Here is a 13382-nt window from a genome sequence, read left to right on the forward strand (position 1 = left end):
TAATATATTTAATTTTTATTTTTCGATTTTACTCCAATTGTTGTTATTTTTCATTATTTCGTTCTTGTTTTCGTTTGACATTAAATTCTTGTATAACCTCAATATATTTTATTTCAATATAATTGAAATGTTTTATCCTTTTAGCTTTTTTAAATCCAAATTTTTTGTTATTTTTTTAAGATTTTTTGTTTTAAATTTTTTAAATAATTCTTTAATTATTTTTATATTTTACTTAATTTTTCAAATTTTTATATAAATTTTTTTGCGTTAGTTTTTTCATTAATTGAATAATTTTTTTATTTTTTTTTATTTTTTTATTTTCTTTATTTTTAATTTATATTTTTTTTTATTGGGCTTTAAATTTTTCTGTGTCAATGTGTTTATTAATAATAATATTGAAAATGTGTTTCAATATTTTTGTTTTATATACTAGCCTTTTTAATTTTATTTTTATTAGATTTTATTTTATTGAAAAAAAAATTATGCATTATTTTTATTTATTTTATCATTTTGTACTTTGTGCAACTTTACTTATATTTTGTACGTTTATTTTTTTCAATTATTTTATTTATGATTTTTAAATTTTTTATTGATTTTTTTATGTCTACTTTTTTAACTTTTATTGTATTTTTCATTTTTAATTATTTTAATTATTTTTTATATTTATTATTTTTTTAATTTTATTATTTTTTTAATTTTATTATTTTTTTAATTTTATAATTTTTTTTATTTCTTTATTATTATTTTTTTTTTTTAATTTTTTTACATATCTACTTACCATATTTTTTATTGTTTTTTTTTGTCATTTCGTCACAGACGCTCCACTCTTAATCGTGTGACTGTCAAATGTTTGCTTTACATTTCAAATACACACACACATGCACACATTTAGCAAAAGAAAATTCACATAGCAAAAAAAAATTATTTTGTTGTTGGGCCATAAATTCATTGCTCACTCATTTTCACGCGCAGCCAGCAATTGTAACAGCAACAGCAGCGACAACAAACACAGCAACAGCAATGGCATTGCCTCGCCTTCACTTGTGCTCAATTTGATATTGTAGTTGTTATTGTAATTCAGGTTGAGAGCATAGTGTTAAATAGTTGCTCTGCAGCGCTCTGTTGCCCGATTGCGTTGCTTCCTTTAAATTGGCTTTTATTTGGTTGAACTGTAGTTGTTCTTACTCAAGCCGCTACAGCTTCTACTAATGTTATTGTTGTTGTAGTTGTTGCTTTTGCTTTTGCTTTTGCTGTTACTACACTTATTGTCACCGTGCAGTTGAGCTCTTGTGCTCATTTCTCTCGACCAGGCCAAGGAGGGCCAGCGTCAAAGCCATTACATCGGTATGTATGTATGTATGTACATGCCAACAACAACAACAATAATAATAGCAATTTATATAAGGAGGCGCAGGGGCATGCATGCGCAAATGAAACTCCCCACACACGTTAAAAAGCAGAGCAGGGCAAATATGACAACAACAACAATAGCTATTATAGCACGCAACACTCAGCGCCAAGTAGTGGTGGCAGCAATAACCGCAATAACAATAATAACAACAAAAGCACTGGGCTTTATTAGGCAGTTAATCAGTAGTTGCTTGCCATATGCGAGTAACAGTGTCGGCGGCAGTAGCGACGTCGACAGCGACGACTACAGTGAAAATAGCTGCTGATATTTGTTTTGTTTTTTATTTTTACTCCACGTTTTTTTTATTTTTGTTTTATTGAGTGAGTGTGACTGACTGACTGGTTCAGCGACGTCCACCGTTCAACGTCGTCTCTCTGCGTGCGACTCACGACCTCAGCTGTTGTTGGTTTATTCGTTCGTTCACTCATAATTTGGTTCGTTCGCCCCTCGCAAGTACATGCATACGTATTTACAAAAATACATGTATGCGGGTATGTTTGTATATGTGCACTTGTATTGGTGTGTATCTGTGTTAATTTTATACAAAGCTGCTTGATTTACTGATTTGCTCAATGCTCAGCGTCGTCGTCGTGTTGAGGCGCATGTCAGCGCAGCTGTCGGCGTCGCCGTCGACGTCCACTTTCAGTTGGCCACCAAACCAGCAGCGTTGGCTCGGCTGCTGCTGCTATTGCTACAGACAGCATTTTTTCGTTCGTTTCCAACAGACAAGTCAGTCGTACGGTAACTTTCAAGTGAGGTGGATCGTTTTAGCGCGGTTAGTAGAGACTCCAAACGGCATGGATAGATGAACTTTTATTATTTTTGTGTACCTCTACCTGCCTCTGCGTACTACCACACATTTTAGTGCGAACACCAACCAACCAACAACCAATCCGCCAGCCAGCAAGCAAGCCAAGACACCACCAAACACCTCGTTCGCCCCCACAAAGCAACAGTAAATATACGCGTGTATGTATTCATGTGTACACACACACGAAATAGAAAATACCACAGCAGGAGCAGTAGTTGGTACATACAAACAGCGCATGAATATAAAATAATTACGTATATATACATATATTAGGTTTGTAGTACATACACGCTCGCCAGTTGTTTAGTGACCTGACAGCCTCAAAAGCAGCGTGCGAGCTCATCGAGAGCAGTCAACAGCAACAGCAAAAAGTAGAAAAGTAGCAAAAATTTACAAATTGGGTGTAGAGTTTTTCGGCTAACGAGCGTGTATTAAAAAAGTGGAATTTATGAAAAGAATTCACAACAACGTCAAGCAAAATGGTGTTATAAGTAAATCAGAAGCAAGCATAAACTAAAATATTGCAAAAGCTAATCGCGTTTAAAACAAACTGACGGTCCACTCACGCGTTGAAAATATCGAAAGCAGCGAAATAATATGCATACTTGTATGTGTGTATGTAATTAAAAGGTACAAATTGTTTCATGAAGAGTGCAAAGAGATTCCGGAAAATAATTCACAAATTTTTCTAATACACAGAAGTGTTTGAAGTGGCAAGTAATTGTATGAAATAGTATACACATACATATAAAAATAGATTAATAAAAAGTTGTTGCACATGCCGCAGAACGGCATTGGCACTGGCCGAAAGTGTTAAAAACCTTAAACAAATATACTAAAAATCATATGCAAATATAAACAAAAGCTAAACACGAAAATTTATTTGTGAAAAGCAAAAACAACTCGTTTTAAAATTAATTAATAAAGAAAATAATTTTGTTAATAGAAACTTACTATTGACAAACAAAAAGTATTAGTGACAAAATAAATTTTAACAAAAACTTAAAAACAACATAGTGACGAGTTAAGTTCTAGCAATAAAAACCAATCCAACAATTGTGAGTATTGAAAAATAAATGAAAAACGGGCAGAAAAATAGAAACAAAAATTTTGTGAAAAGTGCTCTTTTATGAAGAATTACTGAAAAAACTCGCTTGATTAGTGAAGTAAAAAGTGTTGAAAAGTGCAAATTTATTTATAAAAAATGTTTTAAATTCTAAAATAAATATAATACACTTGTGTGACTTACATACAGAACCAACTAAACGGGAAAGTGACATAAGAAAAGCTAGAGAAAGAATATTTTGAAAATTGTAAGCATAATTTTTACAGTAACTAAAGATAGATTATGTATAAACCTATTTAAACAGCTGAAATAAAAAAAATTAAAGCAAGTCTGCGTCTGTAAAACAAAATACACCAGTGGCAAAACATAAATTTAAAGTGTATGTGCTTAATAAAAAATAAATTTTACTAAAAAAATAACAAATTTTATTTCTTTACACGGATTCGTGCAGTACTCAAATATTTGTGTGCAAAATTGTCGCCAAAGACGACTATAAAATGTTTGATCCATTTGTTAAAATCAAGAAAAAGCGAAATCTAAATGTTGTTGATCTCTTAGACAGTGTCGCGGGTGAACTGGAGCTGGCCGTCGCGCCGCCAGAGCAGGCGGTCATTGAGCAGGTTATTGCTGAAGACGCAGTGGTGGTGGTAGAAGAAGCGGAACAACAACCACAACAACAACAGCAACAGCAGCAAGTGAAGCAACAATTGTTGCACACCAACAGAGAGCAGCGAGTGCAACAACCGCTAGAACAGCAGCAACAACAACAACAAGATCTAGAACCGAATGCCAATTGTTACTGTGTAAGTGGTGCAGCATTAATTGGTGCAGGAGCAACAGCTGCAGGCGCAAGCGCAAGCACCAACACCGTAGCTAGCCCCGCAATATCGCCCACAACCACAGGCACTGTTGCCACAATAGCAGCTGCCGCGTCGTCCGCTACATCGCCACTCTTGGAGGCAATTGCTAGCAGCAGCAGCAGCAGCAGCAGTAGTAGTAGTAGTAACAGTAGTGGCAGCAGCAGCAGTTGCAACAACAGTAGTAGTAGCAGTGGTGTTAGCGGTAATAACAGTTCCCAAGTGAGTGGCAGCAGTGTGAGCCGTCAATTGGCCAGCAGTAGCAGTGGTAGCAGCAATAGCAACTGCAGTCGCCTGCAACAGTTGATATCGACGCCGCCAGTAGCATTGCGCGGTTTGTCGTCCTACTGCAACGGCGATTTGCAGCCGTCAGCACAACAACAGCAGCAACAACACCAGCCAACGCTAGGTCACCAACACGCGGCACAAACGGCGGCCGCTGTGCCCACATTGCCTCAATTACAGTTGCAATTGCAGCAGCCAACGCTGCATCAGCAGCAGCAGCAGCAACAAGCGCCTTCGGTGTTGCAGCAACATTTGGGTCACCTAAATTTCGAAAGTGGAGCATCGAATGTGAGCGCCAGCAGTAGTAGCGGCAGTAGCAACAACAACAACTGTAGCAGCAGCAGCAGCAACCTGCGAAGTAGCACAACAACGTTGCAGCGACACTTGGCCTCGCCAAGCAACATTCTCCAGGAAGCGTTCAGCAATAATTTGCACAGAATTTTAAAGCGTTCCCATAGTTCCTCAACGTTGGCGTCCAACAACAGTAATTCTATTTCTCCCTCGCCAGCGTCGCCGCCATCCTCTTCTGCGATCTCAAATTCCAATTTCGCCGGCACGCCCACTTCACTATTTGCCAGTATTTACGGTAGCAACAATAGTAGTAGCAGTAACAGCAGCAGCAGCAGTAACAACAACAATAGCACTAGCCACCAAAATCACCACCACTTGAATAACAGTATAATTGCCAGTCGTCTTTTCGGCAGCAACAGTAATAACAACAACAACAATCCCAACCAGCACACCAACAATCTGAATCAGAATAACCACAGCCACCTCCAACAACAACTCACAGCGCCAAGTAGCAGCAGCACAGCGGCCGCAGCGGCAGCCACATCAAGCGCTGCCGCTAGTGTCTCCTCAACCCCACAGCAGCAACACACTAACAATAGCAACAGCCACCAACATCGCCTGCCGCAACATAGCCACCACCGAGACCATCATTCCGCGCTCACCAATTCGATAACGAACCGCATCAACCAATCCATCAGGCGGCACTTGAATCAGCAGCAACAGCAACAACATCACCACTTACAGCAGTACAATCAGCAAGTGACAAATAATAACAACATAACAAATAATACAACAAATAACCACCGAATACAACAACAACAGCAACAGCCTATTCCTCAACACGCACGTTTCCCACAACAACAACAACAAAACAATCACCATTTACAACATCACTTGCAACAATCAAACCATCAACAACAACAACAGCATCATCAAAACAGTGGCAGCAGCAGCAGCAACAACCAACAACTGCAGCAACACCAACACCATCATCATCATCACCAGCAGAACCATCATCAAAACCAACAACAGCAACAACAATCTCCTCTGTGCCTAGTATTATTAGTTAAATGTCCGAATTCTAAGGAATTTTGTAACGCCGCCGCCGCCAACGCCGTCGCTGCAGCCGCACATTTCTGTGATAATAAAAGGTAACCAAAAACAAAAGTAAACATATTCATTTCATGATAAAGCTGATGCAAGATAGTGTCTAGATAGGAAAAAAATACGAGAATTTTGATAAAAAAAAAAAAAACAAAAACAAAAACACACTCAACCAGTGAAAGGGTGTCAAAGGCAACATTGAATTCGGTATGCGCAACAAATAGCTGCCGTTATTGTCTTCTACATAGAGGTGTAATTCTATAGCGACTCACCTCCATATCTTCCCCAAACTTCACTCTTGCCCCCCGCGGCCCATCCTTTGTGCATATCATTTGCTCCAAAAGTTCATCGCGTGCCCTAAATTTATTCGAGGCCGCTCCTAAACGCTTTGTTGCCCTTAATGCTGCACAGTGGATTGAGCCAGAGCAAAAGTGAGCTGAATTACATAAACATATTAAACCAATATTTTTTTCTGTTGTTTGCAGGTTTATTTATTAAAAATAATAATAATAGTTTCCGCTCAGAAACTTCATTTTGATCGTTCAATTAATTTGGTCCGATCTAAAAGGTTTGTTTTCGGAGATTGTAAAAGTTGTTTGCATTTATCACATTTTGTAGCTGTTTAGACCCACTGTAACACTCAGCGTACTCATCAACTCTTGCCACCGCCGCGAATATGAGATCAAAATCATTGAGTGAAACCTATTTTTGCTTGCTTGTTGTTGTAGCTTCATTTCATCATTACCAGTACTAGCAACAGTATAGTATTACAACAACAATATGCAAGAATTCAATTCTAATACTTCTAAGCAAGAGCACATTTCCATATTGATTGACACACTTTGCCGCGGTGGGGGAACCGGTGATGGTATATGTAGATAATTTGTTGTCGTCACTGGTGGCATAAGGGTCAACTCGCATATGTTTCAAAAAATATATATATATAGCAAAAGCGCTGCCGTATGTGCACCACTGTGATTTATTTATGCGGGGAGAGGACGAAAGTGTTGAAGCAAGATAGAACTACAGCACTTAGCGTCAACCTGATGCCTCCCACAATCGCTATTTACCGCTAATACACCGCGGTTTCCCAGTTTCATATTAAATAAATTTTTTTAATTTTTTTATTATTATTTTTCTTTTGTTTATTTTTTTTATTTATTTTTTTAAATTTTTTTTTTTTTATTTTATTTTTTATTTTTTTTTATTTATTTTTTTTTACTTTTTTTTAATTTTTTTTCATATTTTTTAAAATAAATTATTTTCAATAAATTTTTAAATTTTTACTAATCGTTAGAACTGTTCTGCACGTCTGTTGATTACCGTTGCCCAGCAGCTTTTCTCTCCTCTCCACACACATACCTCGTACTTTCTTAATTGGGTTAATTTGACTTTCATTGAATTCCATAGCGAGCGACTCCAACAGCGCCTTCTTTCATTTCATTTTTTCTCTGCACGAATTTTATCTGTTGCTCTGCTTGTTGCTACTGATTAAATACTTTGGTGCTATTTCCATATTGCTTTCTTCTTGCGTGTGCTGGTATACTTTTTTTCGCTGATTTATTTTTTTTTTACAAAAGTACGTAAAGGTCTGCCTGTGGCTCTGTCATTATACTCGCATTATTTTCCGTTATTTTTTTATTCGTTACTTATTTTTTTTATCGCTTTTGAAGGACACTCATTGGAGTCGAGGCTGTCAGTCGCCACGCAAAACGCTCCACCGTCGATAATTTGTGTCTAGAGATCCTCGCCCGCTTGTTTTTAATACAATTTTGTATTTCATTTTATAGTTTTGTATCCCAGCTGCGTTTCGTGTGTAATTTCAAGTATTTTCTTGCATGCGATAAATTAGTTAGCTCATCAAAGTAATTTAGTACACCAGCGTATTGCCGCTGCCCTGTTGCTATGTGTCTTCTACTTTTTTCGATTACTTTCGTACGCATGTATGTACTTGGACTACTTTTTTGTTGTTGCGTTGTTTGTTTTTTTTACTCGTATTATTTCGTGTGGTTTTCAATATAGTTATTGCTCTGTTCGTGTGGGTGTCTGCGTCTAAACTCGCCGGGTTCACTGTTAGCCTCTGTGCACTGAGCTTGTTAAGTTTCTATTTTTATTATTAGTATTATGTTTTTATTTTTTTGAGGTCGCAGGTCAATTATATTCACCACACCCCAGCGTGTGCCACTTTTTCCGCATACAAATAACTGTTGCGCAAGTCCATGCCATTTGAAGCGCTTTGAGAATGTGTTTTCGTTTTATTTCACAGCAAGAGTATTCAGCTCATATCCTTTCACAAAACAAGCTTTGACTTCATTATTTGAAATTTTTATGTTATGTTAAAAAATACTGAATTTGTTTTAAATAAAGAAAACAAATGTATAACTCCAATATTTAACTGAGATTTTATGAAATACACTCAAATTTCGAGTACATACATGAGTGAAAAACTCACACACTTTTCTCAAGTACAATATTTTCGGAAAGTACATTTACAATAAAGTCAAATTTTATATTAAAGCTATTAAAATGTTTTTGCAACTTTACAATAAACATTTCACTCAAAATGAAACTAAAATATTTTTGGGTAATATCAGTAAATTATTTCACACAAAATAAAACAAAAATATTTTTGAGTAATATCATTAACACTGCACTAAAATTGTACTTAACTACTCTATACAGTACTAAAAGTTACTTCGTACTATAGTTACACACATTATATCGAAATTAGCATGCGCTTTTGAAAACTAACACTCACTCGAGTGCTAATCATAGATGTACTCAAACTCTGAGTTATTTTTCTTTCTCTTAGAACTGTGCGTTAGCAATATTTACTCGCTTTTCACTATTTTTACGGGCAGGAAATATTACCCAAATACCACGTTTTCTAAGTACCGGGTGTCTATATCGCGTTACGCTGGTTCACGTTAATTTTTTTTGTATAATTTTCGGCTTTTTGAGTGCCACTAGTAAGTTGTATGTGTTTCTGTAAGCTTACAACGTAGCGTTCCTCAGCTTTTTGTATCTTAACTGTTTTTTCTTTATTTGAATTTTTTGCGCACCCCGGAAGTTTGCTTGACCGCTGCTTGTGCGAAAAAATGAAAGAAATTGCGTAAAATATTTGGTTGCCACCGTCTTCCTTATCCTCTTCGCTTTCGACACAGATACGACCGCTTCCACTCATATCGAATTTCTTGCATTTTGCATGTTTCGCTGTGTATTTTTTTCCAGCTTTTTATGGCATGCCTTCTCTCCTGTTAGTTGACCTCGCACATATTTCCGTTTCGTCCAAGTTATGTGACAATTTTATCAGCTCTTCCTACGGTTTTCTTTCTTTGATATCAGCCGTCTGTGTTGGCCTTTCGTATGGCTTCTTCTCGTTGGTCGCTGAGTCAGTGTGGTTCGCTTAATTCTTCGCATGCTATTTTTAGTTTGCGGTCTGCAGCCACTTCCTGGCGCACACTGGCGTATCCTCCCTAAAAGTAAACGCAAAATAGAATTTATTTCACACCAAAACGAAATTGCGCAATTGGCTGAAAAACCTGGAGAAGAGCGATTTTTTGTTAAGCGTGTCGGCAGCGAAATTTTCGTAATGGTTAACTCAAGTGTATAGACTTTTCCTTTCCGCATACAAAAAAAAAAAAATCATGAAATGTCGAATTAACAAAAGTCAGTCAAAATGTATCTGAACTGAGACTCTGATATATTTTTTATAAACACTCATTTTTTGGCTCACAAATAGGAGAGTCTGACTAGAAAAAATCCACTCGTGAAATAAAATTTTTCGTTCGCAAGCAGAAATAAAAAAAAAATTAGAAACATTCTTTAATTATGTTATATTCTATATGTATTCTGTTACGACAACAACCAAAAAATATATATGAAAATTTATTTATTCGTAATTATGATTTCCCCAAAACTGCGCACTTTCCAAAGAATTGAACAATAAATTCAAAAATATATATTTTCCAAAAAAAAAATGTTTATCAAGAGCTTGTCCGAAATTCGCCCTGAGCAAACACATCAAGGAATGTATGTGTGCGTTTATAATGTTCGTGCACATTTTACAAAAGACCTTGACTTGGCTGGAGAGCCTTTATAATATCACAAAGAACGTAAAATAATCGAGAAAAAGCATGAAAAAAATTAAATTTACAAATATACGTGTGTGTGTGTGTTTGTACATTGGTAGATAGAAATTAAAAAAATATATATGAAATAGGTCATATGAGGCACCGCACCGTCAAGTCCGCATGCCGTCAAGGACACAGTCTGGCTGCCATGGGACCGACGCCCTATATATGTATATTTGACGCGCAGCACTCACACACATGTCGCTGTGCAGTAAGTAATCACACGCGCATCATGCATGCATTCGCCGAGAATCCCAGCGTCTCGCGCACAACAACAAATACCGCAAATTTAAACAAGTACATAAATAAAAAAAGTGATATAAACGAAAAATCACCGTGTGCAAATATACAAAATACGCGCTGAAAGCAGCAATGGACGCAAAAGCGGGCGGCAAGCGGCAAGCGGCGCGCGGGCAATTCAAAAATATTGGCTTGTAAATTCAAATATGTACTTTTATTGTAATTGATGTTTTTTTTGCCAATTTCTTTAAATCGCTACACACGCGGCGGCTAATTTGCGTCGCCGCCTGCTCACTTGCTCAACGCGTTCGATTGAGTGCTGCGCTGCGCCCGCCCCGCTACTCCAGCGCGCTGCTTAAGCAAGCGCTTTTGTATCGTTTGTGCAGAAATGTGTTTGCGAAACTGTAGCTGGCTTATCAGCGCTATAGCGGCCGCCACGACCGCGCCGCCGACAATAACAATACCAATCAAAGCAACACATGCGCCAATTACATGCCAACAACCGCAAGTACTTGCAAGCGCGCGGAGGTAGGCGACCAGTCAGTCGATCACACATGCACTGAATCATCGCGGCGCGGCCTGAAAGCCAGTCGCCTTTGCCTTTGGAGGCCTTGAAAGCGAGCTTATAAATACTTTTGTGCTCGTGCACACACACACATGAGCGCTTTCATACGCAAATGCTGGCGTGATTAAATTCATATACATACATGTGTATGTATATATATATTATATTTATTACATTTAAATGTCACAGCCGTGGAGCTTACAAATAATTGAGCGATGGCGTATGTATGTAAAAATGAAATTGTTCTGTCTGATAAAAATTCAGCAACAACAATAAACGCCATTGATACTTGAGGCATTCCTATAGAAAGAAGTTGCTATTTTCGATGACGAGGGATGGAAAACCACAGCGGCTGACCACTTCATTGGCCTAAAGTACTTTTATTTTTGTTTAGTATTGCTAATTTTTATTTTTAATTGAATTTGTCACTGCTATTTATTCCGCATGTGTGCGCGTAATTTCTTTTTTGCTTCAAAATAGCGCTATGTCGTGTTTAAGGTGTTGCTCTTGTTTTATATTTCTATAGCAATATATTGACATCAGTAGACAAAATAAGTCGGCAAACAATTTAAAAACATCAAGAAATAAATTATCGATTTTTTTGATATTTTAATATTTATTTCGATTACTATTAATTGTTATCGATTTTTTTTTCGTTCCAAAAACCATACATAATCCGTTTCTATATGTTATTAATACGCTCTTTTATAAGTATTTCGATTCAAATTTATCGATTTATTCATTAAAAATAAAAGTGTTTAGTTCTTATATAAAATTTGCTCAACTTACATACATATTTATTGAAATGAAATATATGTTTCAATTTTCAATTTTGTTTTACATTATTTAATAGTTTTTATTCAGAATTAATTATATTTTTTCACCTAAATTATTTATCATTTTTTTAAATATTTTTATTCCTTAATAACTCGGGTTCATTTTGATCAAAATACAATAAAAAAAAGTTAATTCGATAATAGTTTTTATATCGACACTATTGTACCTTTTTATTTAAAATTTTTGTATATTAAAAATTTCCACTAAAAGCTTACAATGACAAAGGTAGCACAAAATAAAAAAAAAATATGTATATAATAATATAATATGTATATATGTATAAATGTATATATATACATAGGTATATTAAATGATTAAAAAATCAGAACAACAGCCGAAATCAGTGCTTTTATATAATCTCAGCCATCAATTTTTCTTTAATTGATTTATATTTGCTTAAATTTTCTGAAATATCAAGATTTTTTAATTTAATTTCAAAACTTGATTTTAAATTCCAGCCATTTACCAACACTCTACATCAAAGTTGTTATTCCAATGCCATCAGCAATAATTATTATCTCTTTAAAAAAGTTAACCTATAAAAGTTTTGAGGTTATGTTCATAAAGTTTTAAAAAATTTTCACAATTTTCGAGGAATAATAAAATTGAATTGTTTTTATCTAATATTAGCAATATCTTTTTAAAAAAATAACCTACAAAAATTTTGAGGTTATGAACATCATAAAGTACGCCTTTCACTTTAACGGTAGTTTTAAAAAATTTAATAAATTTTCTTGAAATTTAATAAATTTTCTTGAAATTTTCTAAAAATAAAAAAAAATGCATTTTTTATCTCATATTAACATTTATGAAGTGATTTCCTAAATATAGGTCTTCGTCAGTATCCATATCTATTTATCGACCTCATTACATTTATCGATTTATTTTTTTTTTATTTTGTTGTAACTTTGACAAATGAAAATATGTTCGACAAATGAAATCTTCAAACGGGCAAACGGCAACCTCATTTGAGCGACCGAAATGTCAGCAATTTCACCAGCACAAAAACACAAATCAGCAGCCAATAAAATATAATAGAGAAAAGCGAGGCCAACATCGTGGTACGAGTGCCACACTGCGAGCATAACCTCCATTATCTAACCAAACTTAGTACTTAGAGGTGGCAAGAGAGCAACAACTATGTGTGTTTGTGTATGTATGTGGCTCATACTTTCACAATTCTAATTGTCTGCTACGCGGCGTGGAGCTGCAGCGCCGCCAAGCCATTGAGCCACATTGGTGCTTCTTTCACTTTACGCCACATTTGGTTGCTTTCTTTGCATCCTCATTTGCTCAGCTCGCGCGCTGTTGACTGCTGTCCTCCTTTCTGTTGTTATTGTTGTTGTTGCTGGTGTTTTGTGATGATAATTTCTCTCGTGTAGCCAAAAATGAAAAGAAGTAGCGGCCCAACAACGATAAAACCACCACCAACAACAATGCAATATTCAAATAGAACTATAAAAGCAGAACACCAACAACAACACGCGAAACTTCTATGCGAACAGCTTCCAAAAGCTTCAAAAACGAAAAATTAGAACATAAGAGTGCTCAATAAAAAAGCGTGCGCCTGCAGTAGCTAAACGGCAAAGCCGAAAGCAAAACGCCGAACTACTTGGTGGAACGCTTGAAACACCCGAAATAAATTTGATTGAAGTGAAAAGAACACCACCAAGCGGCAGCGAAGCAAGCTAAGAAAGTGTAAGATGAGAAAAAAATCAAAGAATAGAACTTCTTCTTGTGCACACACACACAGACGCGCCACACACACTGTAGCTCCAACTA

At 36.0% G+C, this 13382-nt stretch overlaps 1 protein-coding gene across 7 annotated transcripts in view; it reads left to right on the plus strand.

Moving 5' to 3' along the window:
- LOC105230932 (protein roadkill) overlaps positions 1–13382 on the plus strand; it is a 173701-nt gene that overhangs the window by 130530 nt on the left and 29789 nt on the right. The window contains exon 1 of one of the 7 annotated variants that reach the window (XM_011211975.4): positions 2125–5872. The exons of the other annotated variants lie outside the window; for them this stretch is intronic. Coding sequence (XP_011210277.2) covers positions 3786–5872 — 2087 coding nt within the window. The 5' untranslated portion in view covers positions 2125–3785. Of the gene's footprint in view, positions 1–2124; positions 5873–13382 lie in introns of those variants that run through there. 7 annotated transcript variants of the gene reach the window in all.

This window comes from Bactrocera dorsalis, chromosome 2, assembly GCF_023373825.1.
Source record: "Bactrocera dorsalis isolate Fly_Bdor chromosome 2, ASM2337382v1, whole genome shotgun sequence".
NCBI classification, from domain to species: domain Eukaryota; kingdom Metazoa; phylum Arthropoda; class Insecta; order Diptera; family Tephritidae; genus Bactrocera; species Bactrocera dorsalis.